Genomic DNA, 23,777 nt, shown 5'->3' with positions numbered 1-23,777 from the left:
AGTGTCGTTGTTACATGTTATGTGTACGTGTGATGTACGCTGATATGTATGTATACTGGTTTCGATGTGAATGCCATGTAAAAACACTTGTTGACATGTGTCACATATGGGCCAGTGCCATGTAAGGGACCGTGGGCCTTCTTCAAGCTGCTGCGACAGCTTTTTGCCCGGGTGTGCCTCCAGATTGTTTTGTGGTAAATAATACTGAATTGAATTGAAAACTCTAGAGCCGTATGACGTAGTAGAGATCATCGCGACCCAGGTCTGCATGGTGTGATAATCAGAACGGTATGGTTGACAGTGTTGACACGTATTTGGTTGGAACTAGTGCGGTGAGAGATTGGGAGCCCCGAAGCCTTGAGGATGATTTGTCTGTGAACGCATGAATGGATCACAGCACAGTTAAATCCACCACGGACTCTTAACATGACTTTATAATCGCTGCGCGGCAGCGGTTGGGGAATAGGTGCAGCTCTGGATTGTCGCCCCTGAGCCACTGCATTGTTTGCTCGTGACGAAGGATGCTGGCGTTGTCTTGAGAGGCTGTCGTGGATCGAACGCCACAAACGCGCGCCGATCGACGGCGGCTGCGTCGCGGACTGTTTCAGCTCTCATGCTAGACAGAGGTAGGCCTAGCAGCAATACTGCCAGCCGACAGCCCTAAAAGGGCTACGGCTTGCGTAAAAAAATGTCTCAGTATTGAAAAAGGTCTCTCAAGAAGTGTCGAGAACACTCACATAGGTCCAGTCAAGTATTCGGGGCGTTTGGAGTCATCAGCTAGCCCCCCCCCCCCCCCCCCCCCAAAAAAAAAAAAACAAAAAACATGTGCAGTAGCCAAAGTCACATGCGACCGCTCACACTGGGACGCTGGCAACTTCCAAAAGCGATTAAATCTTCCCCTCGACGAAAAGATCCCGCTGCACATTTTGTAATCCACCTATTTTGTCGAAAGTGAGCCTCTATACGTCTTCGTCGGTATCAGCAAGTTTTCGTCCCTTGACTGTGTTCAACTCCTCCCAAGGAGATTCCTGGTGGCCCTCGACTATCTAGCGGCCAGTCATTAGAATGAGTCACACTATGACAAGAGCATACCGTACATTCAGCTATATGTAGATCGCTCGCTTACACAGGGCAGCACATTCACTAGCTTATCCAGCACTGAAGTCGTATTTTGAACGAAAACGGTATAGTGTACATGACAGCTTGCAAGGCGCCTTTTGTATTCGAGATTGCCGGGCATTGTTCTGGCCGCGCTATCTCGTGTAGCACTTACCGCGCCGCGGATAACGAGGGGGCCGGCAACAGACCACTCGAGCCCATCGACCGGCCGTCAGTGTCGCGCGTTTGCGTGTGTTGTGCGGGAAGCGCTCGAATGATAGCCGAAGATGCACCTCTCCCCGGAAATCTGGGGGTTCGCCTTCGTCTGGTCGACCCTTCTCGCGGTCTCCGTCCAAGCTAACGTGACGAGATCGGACCAAGCATTGGGAGTCTCTTCGACGCCGTCTACGAAGACGCCTCGTCCCGCAGGTGAGACGGACACGTTGATTAATGTAACTCGAAAAAAGAACGGGATAGAAAGTTGAACCATCTCGTACAATCGCATCGCGGAAGCCCCGCAAAAAGCCATGTAGGCGAGGAAGGCACGAACGCTCTGGGCTAGCGCTGACACTCGAGTGAAGAACTTATTCGAAATGCTTAGGCAGTCAAAGAAAGGGAAACAGGGTTAAATTTTAGCAATGGTAGTTTGTTGACGTTGTTGGCGCAACACTTTGGTGAAGTTAAGCGTGGCACAGAAATGACGAGAGAGGGAGAGAGGGAATGGCAGGGAAAGACAGGGAAGTTAACCAAGCTTTGGCTCGGTTGACTACCCTTCACATGGGGTTGGGGAAAGGAGGATGAATAAAACAACAGAGAAAGAAGAATAAAAAGAATAAAGAAGAAACGAATAAATAGACCGTTCTAAGCTATATACAAGGCACGGTCTCGTGCGGTTCATTCCCAAGCACTTGTGAAGTTCGGTGGTTCTTAGGAAGCACAAGAGAACTTTCGTGGCCTTGCGCGTATGCAAGATGGTCAGCCAAGGTTCCAGGATGTTCTTTTCTGTAAGTGGCCTCAAATTCGGAGCACGGCACAGACAAAATGCGCACGACAGCATGTGCGTGTTCTCCCTGTCTTGTCCTCGTCAATTCAGTGGCGCGCTTAGCGTTTATCATAATAAGGGTGAGCGTTCACGAGGACAGAGGAATTAAGTATGAGGTGACTGTTGCACTGCTGACTGAATTATTCTTTCTAATTTAGTGCACGTCTGCTGTGTCTCACTTTGTTTTCTTTGATTTCTTTTTCGAGTAGAGAGAGAGAGAAACGAGAAAAAAGGAAGACAGGGAGGTTAACCAGATGCTAGTATCCGGTATGATTAAATTTTGCTTGTGAGTCAGTGATGTTCCTCTGTTTTTGTGCCTTCTGTGTCTGTGCCTTTTTGCGCTGCTTCAAGCAAACACAAGAAAACCTCTTGGATGTGACATAATCTTGTCGCCTTCACATGTCAAAGTTGAAAAAAAAATCTACGCATTTCGACCAAGTGAATCATGACGAGGAAGCGAAACTCCGGGTCGAATGTGGAGGATGTGCCTCGAAAGTGAATTGAAAAACCCGGCACCTTAGCGGTGGCAAGATATCATTTCAGTACATGCTCGTACTAAATGGTATCTTGCCACTGGTGCGATGGTGGGTTTCATTCTGTCTCTCTCTCATCATTTCAGTGCCACGCTTAATTTCATTAACGTGTTGCGCCAAGAAGGCCAACGAGCTACCCTTGGTAATTTCTCCTTGTTTTCCTTTCTTTTAAGCATAAAAGTTTGGAATGAATTCTTCACCCGCGAGTTTATTCATCATCGAAAACATACAACATTCATTTATCAAGCAGTTAAATGGCAAGGGGTGAAGAAAAGGCAACTGAATGCCTGACAGAGCACCAACCTCCGCTCTGGCCACAGTAGTGCACAACACTGAGTAATTACGTATACATATATGTAAATCATGAATACGTGAATGAACAGGCACAGCACATTACACTGTGGAAGTACAACAGTTTATCAACCTCAATATTAAATAGAGAAACTTAACACAGTGGAAATACAATATGTGCAGATATACAGCGGAAAAGAAAAAAAGAGCAGAAATAAGAAATAAATGAACACTCGTGAAACACTCTAGAGAAAAAAAATCCCTTGAAAAAAAAATGCTGTTACGAACACCAGTGAAAGAACGAATACTTTGCAAATACGAGAGAAGGAATATGCGTTGCTTGAAAGAATTGAGATACGCGTATCATGGGAAACTACATGAGCTTTTTATGCAGAAAATAGAAATAAAATAGACGTATCATGCTTGGAACCTAAATAGATTATCGTGGGTATTTTTTTTTTGAAAATTGCTGAAGATCTACTTTCATTGAATATGCTGATGGCCATGCTGTTTGAATTTGAAAAGAAAGGACTAAGACTAGCTTTTGTGGCCCAAATCCTCTTACTGTAATAGGTGGTCTGTCTAAAGCTGTACGTTTGTTGTTTGCTGAGGTTAAGCATCGTTAAATGTATCGGCATGTAATTTCATTTGACATGCAGCCGGTGTCTTTCATTAAAAGATATTTTCAAATGTTAGGATAACATGCTTATGAAAACGTGAGGAAAAAGGCGTTCGACACGGAACGTTTTCAATTATGCGCACCATTCTTTTTTTGTAGTCCCTGAATATCAATTTTATTTGTTCTTGTTTTCGAGCCCCAGATTAACACGCAGTAATGTATGCGCGAGCAAACAAAAGTGTAGTAGAGTTGCTTTGTTACCCAAAGGGGTAGTAAGCATCTTATTTTTTGATTAAACCATTAGACCGTAATACCTCCTTTCAAATTTCATCTGTGTGATTAGACCAATTCAACGTTTTGTGAAAAATTACGCCCAGGAACTTTTGAGCCTGAACCCGCTCAATCAAACCTCCTCTGAATGTGAGCTGCGTATTAAGAAGAAGAGAACAATGTCGAGGTTTACGAATGATTTATTTTGTTTTCTTATTATTTAATTATATTTGTTTGCAACCATAGAGACAAATTGCCGAGCCAAATCTTAGCTTGTTTTTCAAGACTGCACATATCCTGATCGAAAAAAAAAAAGTCAGTGTCATCTTTTTATAGTACAATATCTGGTGTTAAATGCACGCTTACAATATCATTTATGTAGAATAGATAAAGAAGTAACACGTCCCGGGAACCCTGTGGGACGGCGTGATTTTCTTTCTCATTTGGGAATTGGAGTGCATCATATCATTATATCGAAACCGATTAGTTAGGTAACTTCTTAATAAATTAAGAGATAAGCCTCTTATTGTGCATTTATTAAGCTTTTGCAGAAGAATTTTGTAGCCGATGAGATCAAACTCTTTTTTAAATGAAAAAAATATTAGCTTGTCAAACGTTTTGCGCAAAATTATCGATTATTTTATACTTAATATATAATAAGGCTTTTTCAGCATACTTGTTCTTCTGAAACCCATATTGATGCCAACTTTTTTTAGCAACTGAAATTCGCAATTCGTGTATATATAAAATGTTCAATAATTCTCGAAAATATAGGTAAAACGAAAGTGGGCCTATATTTATTCACCTTATTTTTATCACCGCCTTTATGAATAACGGTTACTTTGACCACTTTTAGCTTGTCCGGGAATGTTTTAGTGCTCAAGATGAGGTTGCGGACTGGGGAAAGGATGCGCTAGTATGCTCTTATTCTACTTGTAGTGGTTCAGCGTTTAAATCGTCAAAGACAACTGCAGAATTGCTATTTGCCTTCTTTATCAGTAAGTCTACTTCCAATTCATTCGTGTAAGTTGAAAAAACTGATTCCGAGATTTATGCTGTAACGCGAGATGTGTGAGGCTGAACGGAACAACTTTATGTATCGGGAGCCCCTTACTTCAAAAAAAAAAAAAAAAGAACATTGAACGTTTTGGCAATTAAAGTGCCGGAATAAGAAGTGCTATTTCAAGCGCAAAAATGGTTTTGGTAGTTTTGTTTTGTGAAACATCATCGACAGTGTTCCGGGTGGTTTTTTCATCAGTGAGTATCTTGGTGAACGTATTGTTATAGTAATGAACTCGCGCCTCTTTATTATCAGACGCTAGCTTATTTCAAACCTGCTTAAAATTCACTAAGTACTCGGAGCTTTTAGTTTCTATGAATTGAGCGAACAACTTCTCTCTTGGTTTCCTTCCTTTTATAAGCGTTGTATCAATCCATGGTTTCCTTCCCTTCTCAAGTTTCGTATATGTCACAATTGGAAAGGCTAGGATTTAAAGCTCTGTTAGCCTTGTTATGAGTACGTCATAAGCACTCAAAGGGGCAATGTCAATAAAAACACCACTCCAGTTTTGTTTCCGCGACAATTCTGTAGAAAACTTCAATGCCCACTTGGTTATTTTTCCGATAGCACGTAGGAGCGACAGACATCCGTTCTCTTACTTCCCAGGTGAAAAATGCAAAAATTGGTAAATGATCGCTCACTCCAGGTGTCAAAATACCGGCTATATATCATCTTTACAGTTCGCAAACCATAAATATAATGCAGTTTCAGTCAAGTGTGTGCTCCTGGTAGCTACTTGTATGGTGTTTTTATAAGCAAAAGAAAGGCTTCGACCAAGAAAGTTTTGTTTGTTGCTGATAGAGAACCGCATATATATGTCAAAAACTCCTGGACCAATTACGCGATTCACTTTCGATGCATATCCTCCTCCCCCTACCAGATATTTTTAAAATTATACGCAAGTTGCCTATGATGAGTGGATGGCAAAAACGTTTATGTATCTATATACGCTTTATGTCAATCAATTTAAAGTATTGGGACAACGCTTTGGCAGCGTAGGATTACTCACCGATATGATACGCTAAGTTTGATGGTCAAGAATCACTTCGTGGAGATGCGTGGATATTGCGCTAATGAGGAGCATTGAGGAGTTGCCTAACGCAGTTTCGAACCCGACCTCTAGGCAGTCATCTCGTGTTCGGCAGAGAAGGTTTCGAAAGACCTCCTTGTCTACAAACCTCAGTGGTACCAACCTGCCATCATCTTTGTCATTTTGCCCTTTTCCCTTGGAAATTTGCAATACCACTTTTACCTAGCCACCCATTACGTAAAACTGAAATGTTTTCATGGCAGCTGCTAATGAAAGTCAGCTTAACTCCTAAAAAATTAACTCCTCGGTGTTTTACGTTCCTTCTGATTTATCGACTACAATATGCTCAAACCACTGTGGCAATAACAGAATTTTTCAATGTAGGATAATCGCTGGAGGACAAAACATACAGATTATTTACTTATATGAAAAATTACCTGTCATTCGATGACAAAGCAGGAGCAAGAAAAACAGGATTTTCCGGGCTATTTCCGTAATTACATTTCTAATTAAAAACTCTATTCGTTACTCATATCATTTCTATTTCGTTTTGCTATGATACTAGCGCTAGAAACAAATGGCTTGGCCTCTTCTGGTTCCTTTTCTGCTCAATCATGTGCCTCTCTGGTCTGCCCAATAGTCACCCTGATGGGAAGTTTTCTTTTGAAAACGGTAACATTAAACAAGTGCATCGCCTTTGCACTGTCCTAAACATTCTGCAAAGAAGCAGCTTGTTCATGTTTTTGGCCCCCTGTTTTGTAAAGATACGAGAGTGGTGGAGTATCATCGATGCAATGACTAAGCTTGTGTCCACTACAAGTGCGGTAGGCCCAGCTGTTTGGCGCAACACAGTGGGCGCTGGTTTGTTATCGATTGTTTTCCTTGGCGTCTACAACAGAAGTTTTGGAAGAGGGAAAAACTTTCCGCAGACTTTGCTGCGCGACTTCCCCGTGTATGCGAAGAAATTTTCATGTGTATGCGAAAAACTGCGGCCCGGAGAGAGAGAAAGAGAAATAAATAGGAAGGTTGGGAGGTTAGAAATTTCTCAATTCACTTTGATTTCAGTCTTAGCAATCATAACAGAGTCATTATCTGCATGCTCTTCTCTGTCCCTATTCAGTTGCCCTCCCGTTCTTGTAAATCCCTGGTTACCTGTCATCTCCGAAGAATTCTTTAATCTGGGCACCGGAGAACAAAGGTTGGATGTTAAATGAAATGGCTGATTCTTTCGCAATAACGTCGCTTTCGGCACCTATTATTACTTTTTTTCCACATACAGTACGCATTACAGTAGTGCGGTTACACACGCTTAAAATCAGGTAACGTTCATCAGACCCTGCACTGACGACTTCTCCGGAGTACAACCCCTTATTATTTTCGTGGCGCAGCGATCTGTCTTATTCAAGGACGATGAAAGTTTCCATCACGAATTTTTGTTGCCGCGTTGCCTCCCTCAATTTGTTTTTACCATCATCATCATCATCATCATCATCATCATCATCATCATCATCATCATCATCATCATCATCATCATCATCATCATCATCATCATCAGCCTGACTACGTCAACTGCAGGACAAAGGCCTCTCCCATGTTCCGCCAGTTAACCCGGTCCTGCGCTTGCTGCTGCCAATTTATACCCGCAAACTTCTTAATCTCGTCTGCCCACCTAACCTTCTGTCTCCCCCTAAATCGCTTCCCTTCTCTGGGAATCCAGTTAGTTACCCTTCAATGACCAGCGGTTATCCTGTCTACGCGCTACATGCCCGGCCCATGTCCATTTCCTCTTCTTTATTTCAACTATGATAGCCTTAACCCCCGTTTGTCCCCTAATCCACTCTGCTCTCTTCTTGTCTCTTAAGGTTACACCTACAATTTTTCTTTCCATTGCTCGCTGCGTCGTCCTCAATTTAAGCTGAACCCTCTTTGTAAGTCTCCAGGTTTCTGCTCCGTAGCTAAGTACCGGCAAGATACAGCTGTTATATACCTTCCTCTTGAGGGATAGTGGCAATCTACCTGTAATAATTTGAGAGTGCTTGCCGAATGTGCTCCACCCCATTCTTATTCTTCTAGTTACTTCAATCTCGTGGTTAGGCTCTGCGGTTATTACCTGCCCTAAGTAGACAGTCTTTTACAACTTCAAGTGCACTATTACCTATCTCGAAGCGCTGCTCCTTTCCGAGGTTGTTGTACATTACTTTCGTTTTCTGCAGATTAATTTTAAGACCCACCTTTCTGCTCTCCTTATCTAACTCCGTAATCATGAGTTGCAATTCGTCCCCTGAGTTACTCAGCAATGCAATGTCATCGGCGAAGCGCAGGTTACTAAGGTATTCTCCATTAACTCTTATCTCTAACTGTTCCCATTCTAGGCTTCTGAAAACCTCCTGTAAGCACGCGGTAAATAGCATCGGGGAGATTGTGTCCCCCTGCCTTACACCCTTCTTGATTGGTATTCTGTTGCTTTCTTTATGAAGCACTATGGTAGCAGTTCATCCCCTGTAGATTTCTTCCAGAATATTTATATATATATTTCATCGACGCCCTAATTCCGCAGTGTCTGCATGTCGGCTGATATTTCTACTGAATCAAACGCCTTCTCGTATTCTATGAAGGCTATGTGTAGTGGTTGGTTATATTCTGAGCATTTCTCTATTACCTGATTGATAGTATGAATGTGGTCGATCGTTGAGTATACTATAGCCTGTTCGAAATCCTGCTTGTTCCTTTGGTTGATTGAATTCTAATGTTTTCTTTACTCTGTTAGCAATTACCTTTGTAAATAGCTTGTATACTACAGAGAGCAAGCTGATCGGCCTGTAATTCTTCAAGTCCTTGTCATCTCCTTTCTTATGTATTAAGATGATGTTAGCATTCTTCCAAGACTCTGGTACCCCTCCCGTCAGGAGACACCTCGTAAACAGGGTGGCTAGTTTTTCTAACACAATCTGTCCTCCATCTTTCAGCAGATCTGATGTTACCTGATCCTCACCAGCAACTTTGCCTCTTTGCATGCTCTCCAAAGCTTTTCTGACTTCTTCTATCATTACTGGTGGGGTGTCATCTGGGTTACTGCTAGTTCTTATAGTATTCACATCATGGTTGTCTCGGCTACTGTACAGATCTCTGTAAAACTCCTCCGCTATTTTAACTATCCTATCCATATTGGTAGTTATTTTGCCTTCTTTGTCCCTTAGTGCATACATCCGACTTTTGCCTATCCCAAGTATTCTCTTCACTGCTTTGACGCTTCCTCCACTTTTCAAAGCGTGTTCGATTCTCTTCATGTTATACCTTCTTACATCGCATACTTTACGTCTATTAATCAACTTCGAAAGCTCTGCCAGTTCTATTTTGTCTGTTGTACTTGACGCTTTCATGCTGTGACGCTTCTTAATCAGGTTCTTCGTTTCCTGGGAAGGCTTGCCAGTGTCCTGTCTAACTACCCTGCCTCCAACTTCCACTGCACTCCGTAATGATACTCGTCAGATTATCATTCATTGTATCTACGCTAAGGTTGGTTTCCTCACTAAGAGCCGAGTACCTGTTCTGCAGCGACACTCTGAATTCCTGTACTTTCCCTCTCAGTGCTAGCTCATTGATTGGCTTCTTGCATATCAGTTTCATTTCATTCATTTCACAATACTGCAGGCCAATGTGCTGGCCCAAGCAGGAGTGGATACATCAAAACGTAATTGTAGAAAACAACAGACAACAATGCAAAAGAAACAAAAGGTTAAGAAAGAAGGTGACGCTCAAGGTCACCAAGAAACTTATTAGAATGAAAGATGTCACACGGCAAACAATTCCAGTCATCGACAGTTCTAGGAAAAAAACTATATTTAAAAGCATTTGATCGGGCAAAAATTGGGGTTAGAGCATGTTCATGACCATGACGAGTACGTCGTACTGAGAGCGGTTTAACACAGTAGAGGGAGATCAATTTTTACGATACCACACAAACAATTGTAAAGAAAGGAAAGACGACTGAACTTTCTCCGAGCTTCTAAAGTAGAAATGTCGTTTAATTGCATTAAGGTGGTCGGGGAATCAAACCTACGATATTTGTCAAAAATAAACCTTACAGCCTTTCTGTTAATACGTTCCAGATTCATAATATCTTTCTTGGTATGCGGATCCCAGATAATAGAAGCATACTCAAGCTTAGAACGAACACAGGCATTATAGGCTAGAATTTTAGTACGCGAGGGTGCAGATGCTAGTTTTCTTTTTAGAAACCATAGCTTACGTAATGCAGAAGCGGTAATGTCAGTTATGTGGGTCGACCAAGTTAATTTGCTTGAGAGTGTGACGCCCAAGTACTTATATTTGTCTACATTATTTATGTTAGTGCCTCTTAGAGTATAGTGGAATTGACTAGGACGTAGCTTCCTGGTGATGCGCAGAAGCACAGTTTTGTTAGTGTTTAACTGCATGCCCCCGTTCTGACACCAGTTATCGATAGCGATAAGTGCATCTTGTAAAGCCACATGATCACACGGTGAGGAAATTTGCTTAAAAATGACGCAATCATCCGCGAACAAACGCACAGACACATTTTCAGGAATAAGAGAAGCTAAATCATTAACATAAATTAAAAACAAAAGTGGCCCTAGCACGCTTCCCTGTGGGACTCCAGAGGACACACGAAGAACAGTCGATGAAGAATTACCAATCACTACATACTGACGTCTATCTTGAAGGTAAGCCTGAATCCACAGAACAATTTTTGTAGGTAGTCCAATACGCTGTAATTTGTGTAACAATTTCCCGTGTGGCACTTTATCGAAGGCTTTACAAAGATCTAAAAACAGTACATCAGTTTGCCCAGAAACATCAAGCACACGTGCAAACTCATGGACAGTTGTAACTAACTGGGTAACAGTAGATAATCCCCTTCTGAAGCCATGCTGATGCTTTGATAGAACATTGTGTTCACTGAGAAATTCATACACGTAATTAGAAATAACGTGCTCAAGAAGCTTGCAACAACTGCTCGTAATAGAAATAGGGCGGTAATTCTCAAATGATAAGGGGTAACCTTTTTTATGAATTGGTTTCACACGTGCTATACCCCAATCAGCCGGTATTTCCCCCGTAGCAATTGAAAGATTAAAAAGTCCAGTTAGGAATTCCGATAAGTATTCAGTGTAGCGGTTAAAAAAAGCATTAGGAATGCCGTCAGGCCCCGGAGGTTTTTTGGGATCAAGTTGTAATAGCATGTGCAAAACGCCTTCTTGCGTCACTAATAGGTCATTGTCTGAGTCAACGAATGAATTCTCAAGTTCGTAATCATCGGTTTGAGAAAAAACGCTCTGGAAGTATGTATTAAAGTGTTCAGCAATAGTTGGAGCATTAGTTATTATTACACCATTAACCTTCATTTTACTACTCCCTGTCTTAGACTCGCTTAAATACCTCCAAAATTTTTGAGGGCTATTCTGAAGAAATTCAGTCAGCGTATTACTATAAAAAGTGTTTCTTGCTTGTGCCAAGCTTGTTTTTAGTTTGTCTTTCAGTACGTTAAGCAGGGGTGTCATTGGCACATGCTTCTTGCGAAGCCTTTTAATTTTACGCTTCATGTGGATTATTTCACGGCTAATCCAAGAGTTTGCACGATGCTTATAAGTTTTTCGACACGGTACAAAATTTTCAACACAATGACGTATGGTTCTAACAAGCAATTGCCAAGAGGTCTCAACATTGTGTAACAAGGATCCGATATGCGTTTCAAGGTAGTCAATTATAGCTACATCATTCGCCCTAGTAAATTCCTTTATAAGTGTGGCAGGCTGAGTATTTTTAGCATGATGTAAAGCCTTATTCCAAGTAAAAAAAATCAGTTTATGATCAGAAATGCCCGGTTCGATTGCAACATGGCCATCAGAAAATATTTCACTTAGAAAGAGTAAATCCAAAATCGACCCGCCTCGGGTACAGACATCCACCGCTTGCTTGAGGTTGAGCAAAAACATGATGTCAAGAATTGAGTCACCCGAAGGAGAGCAGCCATAGCTTAAATTATCCCAAACAATAGATGGCAAATTAAAATCACCTGTTAGCAAGACGTGTTTCCCGCATAAACTTAGAAGTCGATCATATAATTTCATCAAAAACATATCATCTGCATTAGGTGTACGGTAAAGAGCACAAAGAAAGAAGGTAACATGGTCAAGCGATATTTTCAAAAATATGCTTTCATGATCAGCAATTTGATCGGCGAGACAGGCGTCAACGGAATCTTTTACAATAACCGCCACGCCCCCACCACGAGAGCCTCTATCCCGCCTAAAAACTCGATATCCAGGCGGCACAATTTCGTTGTCACTTATCAGACCATGTAGCCAGGTCTCGGTAATGACGCAAATATGTGGGTCATATAAAAGAAGAAGATTTTCAAGCTTATCGATTTTGTTAGCTAGGCTTCTAGCATTAAAAGATATCAAGCGAAGCTGGAACGTTGGGAATTGCTATGCCTTAGCGGGGTGCTTTTTAACCTTTGACAGCCATTGACGGGAGTTTGAAGAGTCGTTCCAACTGAAAAGGTCGGTACCAATACGGAGCCTATCTTCAACAAGAAATACATTTTTACCGGCATCTTTATCTACCTTAGCTGACTGCCAAAGCAATTTACGTTTCCGACGCGTTTCCGCACAGTAGTCGTTTTCAATACTAATCTTGGAGCCCTTAAGTTTTGAAACGTTTTTCCAGATAGCCTGTTTTTCCCTGTAGTCTCGGAAATATAGAATTATCGGCCTGTTATCTTTATTGCGTCCAAGCCTGTGAATACGAGCGACAGAAGAGCAATTCACACGTAGCTTATTCCCAAACAATTCATCAATAACCTTACGTCGCTCTTTCCTTCTTCAAGTTTAGGCGAATTCGAGACCGTACCATTCTATGGTCACTGCATCGTAACCTTGCCAACCACTTCCACATCCTGCACGATTCCTGGGTGTGCAGTCATTATAAAGTCTATTTCGTTCCTATTTTCGCCATTAGGGCTCCTCCATGTCCACTTGCGGTTTTCTCGTTTTCGGTAGAAAGTATTCAAAATCCGCAAATTATTGCGTTCTGCGAATTCTACTAGTAGCTCTCCTCTGGCGTTTCTAGTGCCGATGCCATAATCTCCTACTGCCTGGTTTCCAGCCTGCTTCTTCCCTACCTTTGCATTAAAGTTGCCCATCACTATAGTATACTGTGTTTTTACTTTACTCATTGTCGATTCCACGTCTTCATAGAAGCATTCAACTGAAGCGTCATCATGGCTGGATGTAGGCGCGTAAGCCTGTACTACCTTCATCTTGTATCTTTTATTCAGTTTAATTACAATACCTACCACCCTTTCATTAATGCTATAGTATTCCTCTATGTGTCCAGCTATGTTTCTGTGAATTAGGAACCCCACTCCCAGGTCTCTTCTGTCTGCCAAGCCCCGATAGCAAAGGACGTGCCCATTCTGTAGCACAGTATAGGCCTCATCTGTCCTTCTAACCTCACTGAGCCCTATTATATCCCATTTAACACCCTCTAGCTCCTCGAATAGTACAGCTAGACTTCCCTCACTAGATAAGGTTCTAGCGTTAAACGTTGCCAAGTTCAGGTTCCAAAGGCAGCCTGTAGTCCAAAGATTCTTAGCACCCTCTGCTGCGTTGCAGATCTGACCGCCGCCATGGTCAGTTGCTTCGCAGCTGCTGGGAACTGAGGGCCGTGAGTTATTTGACGTATGCATGTGGGAGGTAGTGGCCAGATACTGCACCAGGGTGGCCAATCCTTCTCTGGTGAGGGAGTGCGTTCCCGGCGGTGGTTACCGGTGAGGCCGCCCCCCAGGCCTCTTAATGCAGTTTCATCAACACGCGGATTTTTTTTTCGGTTGGGAACTGCGCGGCACCGGGATTTGAACCACGGACCTCTTGCATGCGAGGCGGATGCTCTAACCACTACGCCATCGCCACACCCCTATGTGCATTTATTGTAATAAAGAGAAGACAATGACTCATATTCGTTATCTTGTCGGCGTTTCCATTTTTTCAGGAAAAGCATACTAGCACACCCTCTTCATAAACTGGGCCTGGAATTATCAGACCCTGTTTTTTGTTTTCTTTTGGAGCCCCTACACTATGGTGCAACCACAGGGACGTCTTGTTCGCCATTCAGGAAGACATCACTGCGACTACACAATTATCTTGCTAAATAGTGTGTGCACCACATATTTTAAAGTTCACAATTAGGATTTCAAAGCATAATGAAGTAACTAGAGCTTCTAGGAATGAAGTAATTCGAAAAGTACCGGGAAAATTCACGTCATACTCGGCCAATCTCCTCTATCGGGTACGAGCTATGCTCAGAAGAAAACAACTACAAATACTAATGCATCACTGCGGGCCTATTGTTGGAAGCATTGACGTATTAAAAACTGATAATATTTACAAAGAAGTCATATCTTCGGTCAGTGAGTTACAGAGAATCCTGCAAAATTGGGGATGAATTACGAAAGAAAACGTATACGTATTTTTTTTAACGCAAACCTACAAAGTATTTCTAACAGATTTGCCAGAAAGTAAACGTCATAGTTTACAAAAATTTTTCTTCGACTGACAGTAGAACCAGAGTGAATTTCATTACAAACGTTGATATTCGCTGGCCACTTTCGCTAATAGTATGCCCTCTATAGGATTGGCGGCAATTTACTCCTATGCGAACACCAATGTTTCGTAAAGATTCATCGTACCTCCGGCTACACGTTACGATCGCATCGTCTTTATGGGGCTGGAATGCTGAACCGATTGTCACGGGTTCAAATCTGTAATAGGCCGGCTGTATTAGAGTGAAATAGATCATAACAAGGGTGCCAAAAAAGATAGATCACAATAAAGGTGCAAGAGTTGTTCCAAGTCGACGCTGCTGATACGCGAAACCGCTAAGGAGCGAAATGAAAAAAAAATTAAAAGAAAAAAATATTGTGGATGGAGCAAACTTCCACCCTGGGTTCACTCCATGCCATCTCAGTACTTTAGCATGTCAATTACCTGTAGTGACGATGTTGCAGTTCCGTCTATTGGTGTAGGCAGTGTCCGCCATTGATGCATGTGGCGCGTTAAAAAAGCCAATAATAAGGGGAAAAAAACTGAGCCCGGCTGGAGCTAGAAAGTTGAGTGCACAAAATTCCTGCAAAAGCGTTATGACAGAATGGAACCGTGTCAACATGTGCAGTATCACGTGGTAGAAAAGTGAAGTAGCAACTAGGCGTCACAGAAGGCCAGTTGTGTGACAAGGCACCACACAGTATGAATTCCAATACGAGTGGGTCGTTGAATGCTTCCAACCTAATACAAAGGACTCAGCCATGACTCTTTACCGTCATCATTTACCGAATCACTTGGAGTAGTGGGTACTTTGCAAACGTACATTAATTTGTAGCCCCAAGAGAATTTTCGACGGTTTCTAGTAAGGGCGCTCTTCCAGTTTCCGCTGTGAGTGTGCTGCGCTTCCCGCGCAGACCAGGCGTTTTTTTTATTTCTTTAGAAGCGAAGCATCTCTTCGAGTAGCCTGTGTAACGCTGTCCGCCCATTTTGTCTCCGTGCCAACAAGCCACACCGCGTCCCCCCCTCCCCCCACAGCTATTGGAATGATGCCAAGTAGGTCAAGTCACTGCTCTGCGTTGACGTCACTTTCTCCCTCACCCGCGTAAGGTGTTGCTCCTCCTCCCACTCGCAACACACTTCTCTCTCTCTCTCTCTTCACCCTTTCTGTTCCCCGCAAGGCTCAACCCCACATCAAGTGGAAACACTCTTTCGGCTCGTTTATCCGCGATGAAACTTACGGCGCTCTCTCTGCGTTTCAAAAAAAAAAAAAAAACCCTAACTCGAGTAAAGGCTACTCTGAGTTTCGCTTCAAACCGTTCTTCCAGCACCCGCGTCGACGCCTGTTTCAGCCGTGTCAACGCCGTACGCACCACCGCTGCGTCGGTCCAAACATGGTTTCCATCGGGAAGACTGTCCATAATTTTTTTTTGACGGAGGCAAAAAGCTTGAGGTTCATGCACTTAGCTTAATTTAGATTCTAGTTCAGAAATTCACGGATACTTACACCACAGCGTTCCTTTTTGTTGAGACGTATAACTCCAACAACCATACTCATGACAGGTCAATATATTGTTGTTATGGTACCCGGCTGCTGACATGAATATCGCGAGTTTGGTTCCGGCTACGGTGGTTGCATTTCTAGGGAGACAAGTTGAAGAGGACATACTATGTAGCTACAATCATTTACACAATATGAAGCGAACAATTGAACACACATTATATTTAAGAGATGTCTGGTTTGAGCTCTTGGCTGATTTTCTGTCGCCCCGGCTGGCGTATTTGTACTGGCACACACTACTACATTATAGACTAGTAATAGGCCTTACATTTACATATCATTACAGGCTGTTTAATCCACATCATTGCTTCACTGCCTGTCAAAAAAAGATTTTGTGTTTCACGCACCATGAATTGCGCGGTCTTTACCTTCTAAAAGTTTTCTGCAACCACGCACGTTTTAGGGCAGTTTAAAAGGCATCTTGAATTAAGATTTTTCTTCAAACTTAGTTTTTTTGGACGCACAGCCCTGTTCAAACTACCATATAGGAGCATACTCTTTGAAAACGTTTGATTAAAAAATACTTGTCGTGAACCATGTAGCCTAAAAATGTGCATTGATTTCTAATCTGTGTCTCATATATTTGTGTGGTATATTTTTCCGTTCTGTGATGTGGTGTTTCAGATATCGATAATATTTTACTGCAGCTTGTTGTTATTGTGTACACGTATGTACAATCACTCCATGCTGGAAGAGTCAATTTGCACTAATTGCTGTAGATTTTCGTTGAAAAAGTAGAAACATTGAGTTTCGATCACCCGATTCCTTGAAATACTTGTCTGTGGTCATTTATAATTTAAGAAGGGACATATTAAGCCGGATGCGGAGGAGGAGGAGGAAAGAACTTTATTCAGAGTCCGGCGAGTAGATGGAGTGGGCGAATGGCCCCGCCGAGGTTACGGCCAGAAGTCCTTGAATCCTGGCGGCTTCCTCGGCCCGCTGAACGGCCCACACTTGGTCTTCGAGGACGGAACTGAGCATTGCGGCTTCTCAGCGCGCGCGAAGGCTGTCAGCCGAGGCCGCATACTTGTTATGAGTAGTAATTCCTCTACATTCCCATAACATATGCTTCAGAGTGGCTCTGGAGTCGCAACGCTTGCACCTGTCCGTTTTGTATATATCAGGATATATAATGTGCGATAGTCAGGATTCGGATATGTCCTAGTTTGTAACTGCCGCCATTCGACAGACTGTCTGTTTGTTAATTTTGGGTGAGGGGGCGGGAATATGCCCCTCTGTAATCTATAATGTTTTGTAATTTCATTGTATCTGGTCATTCTGCCTTCCCACTCCCACTCGTCGGCCACGCCGTAATCACCGGATGAGGCTGGCGCGGCACTTGAGAGGGCAGCTCGGTCGGTGAGCCCTCGAGCTGCGTCATGTACAGCCCCGTTGTTGCTGTCCCCCGCGATGGCATGAGCAGGTGTCCATATAATAAATGTATTTCTGGGTCTTGTTCGACACCCTCCTTTGAAAATACGTAGTGCCTCCGGGGAGATGCGGCCGTTGGCAAAGTTTCTCACTGCCGTTTGAGAGTCACTGACTATCACGGTTGTGTTTGTCTGAGCTACAGCGAGCGCTATGGCTACCTCTTCCGCTGTCTCGGTACTTGTGGTGCGTATCGTTGCGCATGTCGTACAGTGTTTGTTGCTATCGATTACGGCTGCGGTAAACCCCCGTTTGCACTTGTATCGAGCAGCGTCTACGAAAACTGCGTCCTTGTCATTACCAAACTTTTTTGTATTTGTTTTGCTCTTGTCTCTCGTCTAGCTTTATTGTGTTCGGGGTGCATGTTTTTTGGCAAGGGTGGTATCATCATTGTTTCCCTGGTCTCTTTTGGAATGTCCACCTTAACGCCGTGTTGCGTGTTATACGTTATGCCTAGTCGCTCTAGAATATGTCTTCCTGCTCGTGTCTTAGAGAGACGTTCATATTGCGCCGTACGCTGCGCTTCAATAAGCTCATCTATTGTATTGTGCAGGCCTAGCAGTAACAGTTTGTCGGTGCTTGTGCTAATCGGTAGCCCTATAGCTAGTTTGAATATTTTTCGAATGAGGCAGTCTAGCTTGATCTTTTCTGCGACTTGGCATTTTAAGTATGTCGCTACGTATACTATTCTGCTTATCACGAATGCCTGTATCAACCTTATCGTGTTTTCCTCCCTCATGCCACTGTGCTTAGTGGCTATCCTTTTTATGAGTCTCATGCTACAGTTGCATCCAGTCGCCTGAGGATTTCTCCATTGTTGCCCTTGGCTTCGATGAGCAGACCCAGTACTCTGATCCTGTCGACTATAGGTATGGTTTTTCCATCGGCTGTTCTTAACTGTATTTCTTCTCTATGAGCGAGATCTTGCAGGCAGTTGCCTGGTTTGCGACCTCTACGAGCAGGTCTGTACAGCAACAGCTCCAATTTTTACGCAGAGCAGGCTAGCCCAGTACCTTCCAGATACCGCTCGACCGTTTCGACTGCTGTTTGAAGCGTTTCCTCTATTTCGCCATCATTACCACTTCTCACCCATAGGGTGATGTCGTCTGCATATATAGTATAATTCAGGCCTTCGATTGGTACGAGTTTGCTTGGCAGTCCAATTAGAGCCAGATTGAATAACATAGGTGATAATACCGAGCCTTGCGGCGTACCTGCACTGCCCATCTCAATTTCCTTCGAAACTATGTCCCCTATCATGATCTTTGCGTTCCTTCCTGTCAGGAAATTACACACGTAATTGTACGTCCGTTGTCCCAGATCTAGATCGTTTACCCTTTTTAGCACCGTTGCATGGGTTACATTATCAAAGGCCTTCTTGAGGTCTAACCCTAGAATGGCCTTTGTCGCTGTTCCCGGATTATCTATGATCTGATGTTTTAACTGTAGCATTGCGTCTTGCGTTGAGAGGTTCCCCCTGAACCCTATCATTGTGGGTGGAAGCGCATCCCGGTCCTCGAGATAGGTAGTTATCCTCTCCAGAATCACGTGCTCCATGAGTTTCCCCACACAAGATGTGAGAGATATGGGCATCAAGTCCGCAATCTGCACTCGCTTGCCTGGCTTGGGTATTAACACAATTTTTGCCGTCTTCCATTGTTGATTTGTGGGGTTTTAACGTCCCAAAACCACCATTTGATTATGAGAGACGCCGTAGTGGAGGGCTCCGGAAATTTTGACCACCTGGGGTTCTTTAACGTGCACCCAAATCTGAGCACACGGGCCTACAACATTTCCGCCTCCATCGGAAATGCAGCCGCCGCAGCCCGTCTTCCATTGTTGCGGAATCTGTCCTGCCTTCCATGATTTGTTAATGAATTCAGTTAACTTAGTTATGGACTCGTCATCCAAATTGCGTAGCGTTTTGTTAGTTATGCCATCTGGTCCAGGTGCTGATCTAGTATTGAGTTTTTGCAAGACGGCCCTCACTTCTGCCTCCCCGATCTCGTTGTCTAAATCATCATTTGCCAGCCCTGTGTAATCAGGGTGTGTAACGGGAAGCGCTTGAGAGATGTATGTTTTCTTGATTTCATTCAGGAAATCCTGCTCTGTACCTTGATATCTTTGTATTAACCGATTAATATTGTGCCTTTCTGCCAACTTGTTTCCGTCCGGGTTTAACAAATGTCTAAGGATGGTCCACGTTTTCGCCATTCCTATCTGGTTGTCCATGTCATTGCACTTTTCCTCCCACTGTTGTCTGCACAGCTGCTGGGCGTATTGCTCTATATCTCTGTTCAATTTAGCTATCTTTCTACGAAGTGTCCGGTTGTGCGTTTGGTTTTTCCACCTCCGTTGTAAACCTTCCTTAGCTTCCCACATGTGGAGAAGCTTATTGTCTACATACTCTAGCTGCGCCTCCGGTGGCACCGTTTGCGTAGCGGCCTCCACGTCTCGTTTTAACTTTTCGGTCCATTCCTCAATACACCGTATCATTTCGTCGGGCTCCTCTCTGATGTTTCGGAACTTGTCCCAATCGACAAGTTTAAGTTGTCTGCCTTTTGCCTTCCGCGGCCCTGCCCTCACCGTTACTTCAAGTATAAAATGATCGCTTCCCAAGTCGTGTTGCGTATTGGTCCATTGCGTGTCCAGTATATTTTTGGTGAACGTCAAATCTGGCGTGGTATCCGCGCAAACGCTAGTACGTGTTCTTGTAGGAATGAATGGATCGGTCACGAGCGTCAGACCCTCCTCCTGTGCGTCCAACCACAAGTTCCTGCCTTTCTGGGTTTTGATCCTGTATCCCCATGCACCGTGTGGGGCGTTGAAATCTCCTCCAATCACTAGCGCCAGGTTGCCCGTTATAGCGAGGGTTTTTCGAAACAGCGTGCGGAATTTGTGCTTTCTGCATTTAGGACTGCTGTGAATATTCAATACAAAAAGACTGTCCTCTGTTTTTCGCATGGGTATGAGTTCGAGGAGAATGTGAGTTATTGCCTTGATTTCCGTGTCATGTTGCACCACCGCGTGATTTCGCTTAACCAACGTTGCTAATACCTTTGTCTCCCCATCAGCACTGCCGAATGACTTATATCCCGACAGTTTGACCAGCCCGTGTGTTTCTTGCACCATTATAACATCCGGGATGCTGGTGTCTTTAAGATGTTGTTGCAAAATGTATCATTTTCGATTATATCCTCGACAATTCCATTGCCAAATCCTGTAGCTATTTTGTCTGTCCATGGCGGCGTTACAGGCTCTCTAATCCCTCGGTTGGCACCGAGGTCCTAGCGTACGGTTTAAAAGACGTCTTAACTGGGCCCCCACCACTTGACTGCGATCCCCATATTGCTAGCTTGGCGTCGAAATCAGCCACCATTTGCTGCATTTTCTGCAACATCGTCTTGCCTAGCTCCTCAATTTTGGCCTCTATGTTTGCCTCAAATCCAACTTCTTGTTGTTCGAGATTAGTTTGCAATTTTCTTTCAATTTGTTCCATTTTGGCTTCCACGGTGTTTGCGAATTCCTCCTGTCTTCCTTGTGGCGTCGCCACTGCTTTTGGTTTCTTTACCACGCTTTTAATCGGAGCGTTCTCTGGTTTACGTTTAACAGGGGTGAGGGCTGCTACCTCTTCCTCTATTGCTGCGTCTTTTTGCTCCATTATAACTTGTGAGGTTTCCTCGTTGCGTGTAACCCTTCCGTTTTTCAGAAAATCATTTTCTTCCCTGAGTTTTCTAATCTCATTCATAAATGCAACATTGTTCTGCCTGATCTGCGCCAATTCGTTCTCTAGCGCCTTAATCCTACATTGAAAAGCAGCCTCTGCCTCCGTGCGCGCCCCGGAAGCTACATCAGCCCAGCTCACCTGGAAGGGTCCCGCGGTTTCATGGACGCCACTCGGTCCTTTTGAGCTTTGGGATCCTCCTCCCTCCTTTGATCGGGGAGACCCGGTATTGCCGGTCTTGGGTCTAGACCTCGATCTGGACCTCGATCTGGACCTCGATCTGGACTTCGACATAGATGTGGTGGTAGTAAACGTAGAGCGGTTTTTGTTTTGTGCTTGAAGCTTGGTGAAGGCTTCTGGTCCGGATGCGTCCCGCGTCCGATGTTCCGATCGTTGACCTGAGTCGCCCCATCTTTGCCTGTGAAGTGCTTTCGCTTCCGTTTCGTAGTAAAGTGCTTCTTCTTCCTCCCGTCGGGCTCGTTCCCAGCGGCGTCGTTTCACCAAGTACGGTACCTTAAATCTGGCCTTGCAATGGCGATCTGCCGTCGGGTGGTCTTTGCCACACAGCTGGCACTTCACTTCGCACTCGTGCTCCTGCGGTGGGTTCTCAGTGCCACACCCTCTGCATATTCTGCTATTCGGGCTCGGGCAGACGTCAGCTCTGTGACCAAGGCGTCCACACTGGTAGCACACGTCTATTTTTTTGCAGTATAGTGAGCTCTTGACCAGTGCTCCTCCGTAGCTCACATAACTTGGAACGCGATGCCCATCGAAGAGGACGATGACGTTCGTGGTGTTTCCCATCCTCTTGGCCATGAGGACTGTCGGATTTCTCGGGGTTACCAGCATTTCCACGATCTCTCTTGGAGACACGTCCTGCGTTACTCCTCGGATAACCCCTTTAGATGTATCTTCCGGAGCTGACTCAAACGCATTGGCTTCGAATTCTTTGTCCCCAATCTTCAGTTGAGTGATGGTTCTGTATTTTTTGGCGTGCTCCTCTGATGGTGTGCTGACCACTAGAATGTTCTGTTTATAGTTGGCACATACCGTGTCTTCTTCCGATTCATTCCTGGGTATTTTAGCGGCGTTGGCAACGCAGCATTCTAGACGATTGATCCCGTAGTCAGTGACCTTGAAGCCGTCACGTGGGTGCACAATTATCTTGTAATCTGCCTTCGGCAGACGGGGCATCCGGCTCGCAGCCACAATTTGTCTTGCTCTCTGTCCCTTCCTCCACCTATTACTGACCGCGTTCTCGCCTGAGAAGTGCGTTTCTTGGTCCTTGGCTTCATGCGTTGTGGTTTCTTTGTTGGCTCTTCCTCTTCTGTTCACAAGGTGCCAACCTGCTTCGTTCTCATACTCTTGTTGGGGTATATCTTCGCCATCCACGCTCATCGTAGCCATCCTGTGGCATTAACCCGATAAGACGCCGCCTTGAAGGGGCTCAAGAGGCCAGCGTCCGTGGGCTAGGCCAAGGGCATTATGCACAGCAGCAGGAGGCAACGGCGTCGTGCGTTCGTCGGCGTTGCAGAAATGTGGTCAATGTGCCGAAAATTAAGCGTCCACCTACTTGAGAGTGGTATCGCGGGGTTCCGTGGAACTTCCACTTTCTTCACTGTAAGAAGGCGTCCGTCAATTCTTCGATTTCACGCTGAGAATCACTGAAAATCTGCGGAGCCAACGCGACATGCGTGTCTGCACTCCGTGGCCCCCTGGCGGTCCCAAGCCGGATGCGGTAATAAACTTATAATTTTTCGTACGATAGCCGTCCACATTGTTTAAACGAGGTGCAAATATGGTAAGCTGTCATATAAAAGACATTTTCACAATATGTTTATGAGTTCTGAAAGGTGTTCTTGTGATTGCGCGTATAATAATGAGGAAAATGAGCTGTCAAACTTCAAGCTTTTTGGTATGAACTATTGTACTACAAATACAAAAACGATGCACCTAGTTCATGGTGTTTTCCCCATTTAGTTGTTCAGTAAAAACAACAGACCATTTTCATAATGTGCTAGTGTGCCTTTCTGCTCAGGTCGCGGGATCGAATCCCGGCTTCGGCAGCTGCATTTCCGATGGAAGCGGAAATGTTGTAGGTCCGTGTGCTCAGATTTGGGTGCACGTTAAAGAACCCCAGGTGGTCGAAATTTCCGGAGCCCTCCACTACGGCGTCTCTCATATTGATATCGTGGTTTCGGGACGTTAAACCCCACATATCAATCAATTAGTGTGCCTTTCTGCGCCCCATATTCACACAACTATTTTCGGCACCGGTCGTGCCTAAAGTATAGACGAGGTGTTTGCCTGACGTTCTGTGGCTTGTCTATTACGCGTGATGATGTGAAGAAAGCAGAGTCTACAATTGGCTTGCTTGAAAAACTTTTATTGCTGGCGCGATGGAAAGAATCTTCAAGAGGTCCAGACGGGACCACCCCTCACAATCACTCTATGGGCTCCTCATTACAGGAGTGACCCTGTATTGTTCACTGCAGTAAGGAGGTTCGAATTTTATCGGCATGCCCACACCACATAGAAA

The 23,777-nt window shown here is 44.2% G+C and overlaps 1 protein-coding gene across 2 annotated transcripts in view; it reads left to right on the top strand.

The window, feature by feature from the left end:
* The first annotated feature begins 1,298 nt into the window (after positions 1-1,298).
* LOC119187305 (uncharacterized) overlaps positions 1,299-23,777 on the top strand; it is a 62,481-nt gene continuing 40,002 nt past the window's right edge. Inside the window, exon 1 of one of the 2 annotated variants that reach the window (XM_075872455.1) lies at positions 1,299-1,527. In XM_075872455.1, the coding sequence (XP_075728570.1) occupies positions 1,386-1,527 (142 nt within the window). In that variant the 5' untranslated portion in view covers positions 1,299-1,385. The remainder of the gene's footprint in view (positions 1,528-23,777) is intronic. The other variant, XM_075872456.1, reaches the window with a different exon arrangement.

Source organism: Rhipicephalus microplus, chromosome 8 (assembly GCF_043290135.1).
Source record: "Rhipicephalus microplus isolate Deutch F79 chromosome 8, USDA_Rmic, whole genome shotgun sequence".
NCBI lineage: Eukaryota > Metazoa > Arthropoda > Arachnida > Ixodida > Ixodidae > Rhipicephalus > Rhipicephalus microplus.
This window is presented reverse-complemented; position numbering and strand designations above follow the sequence as displayed.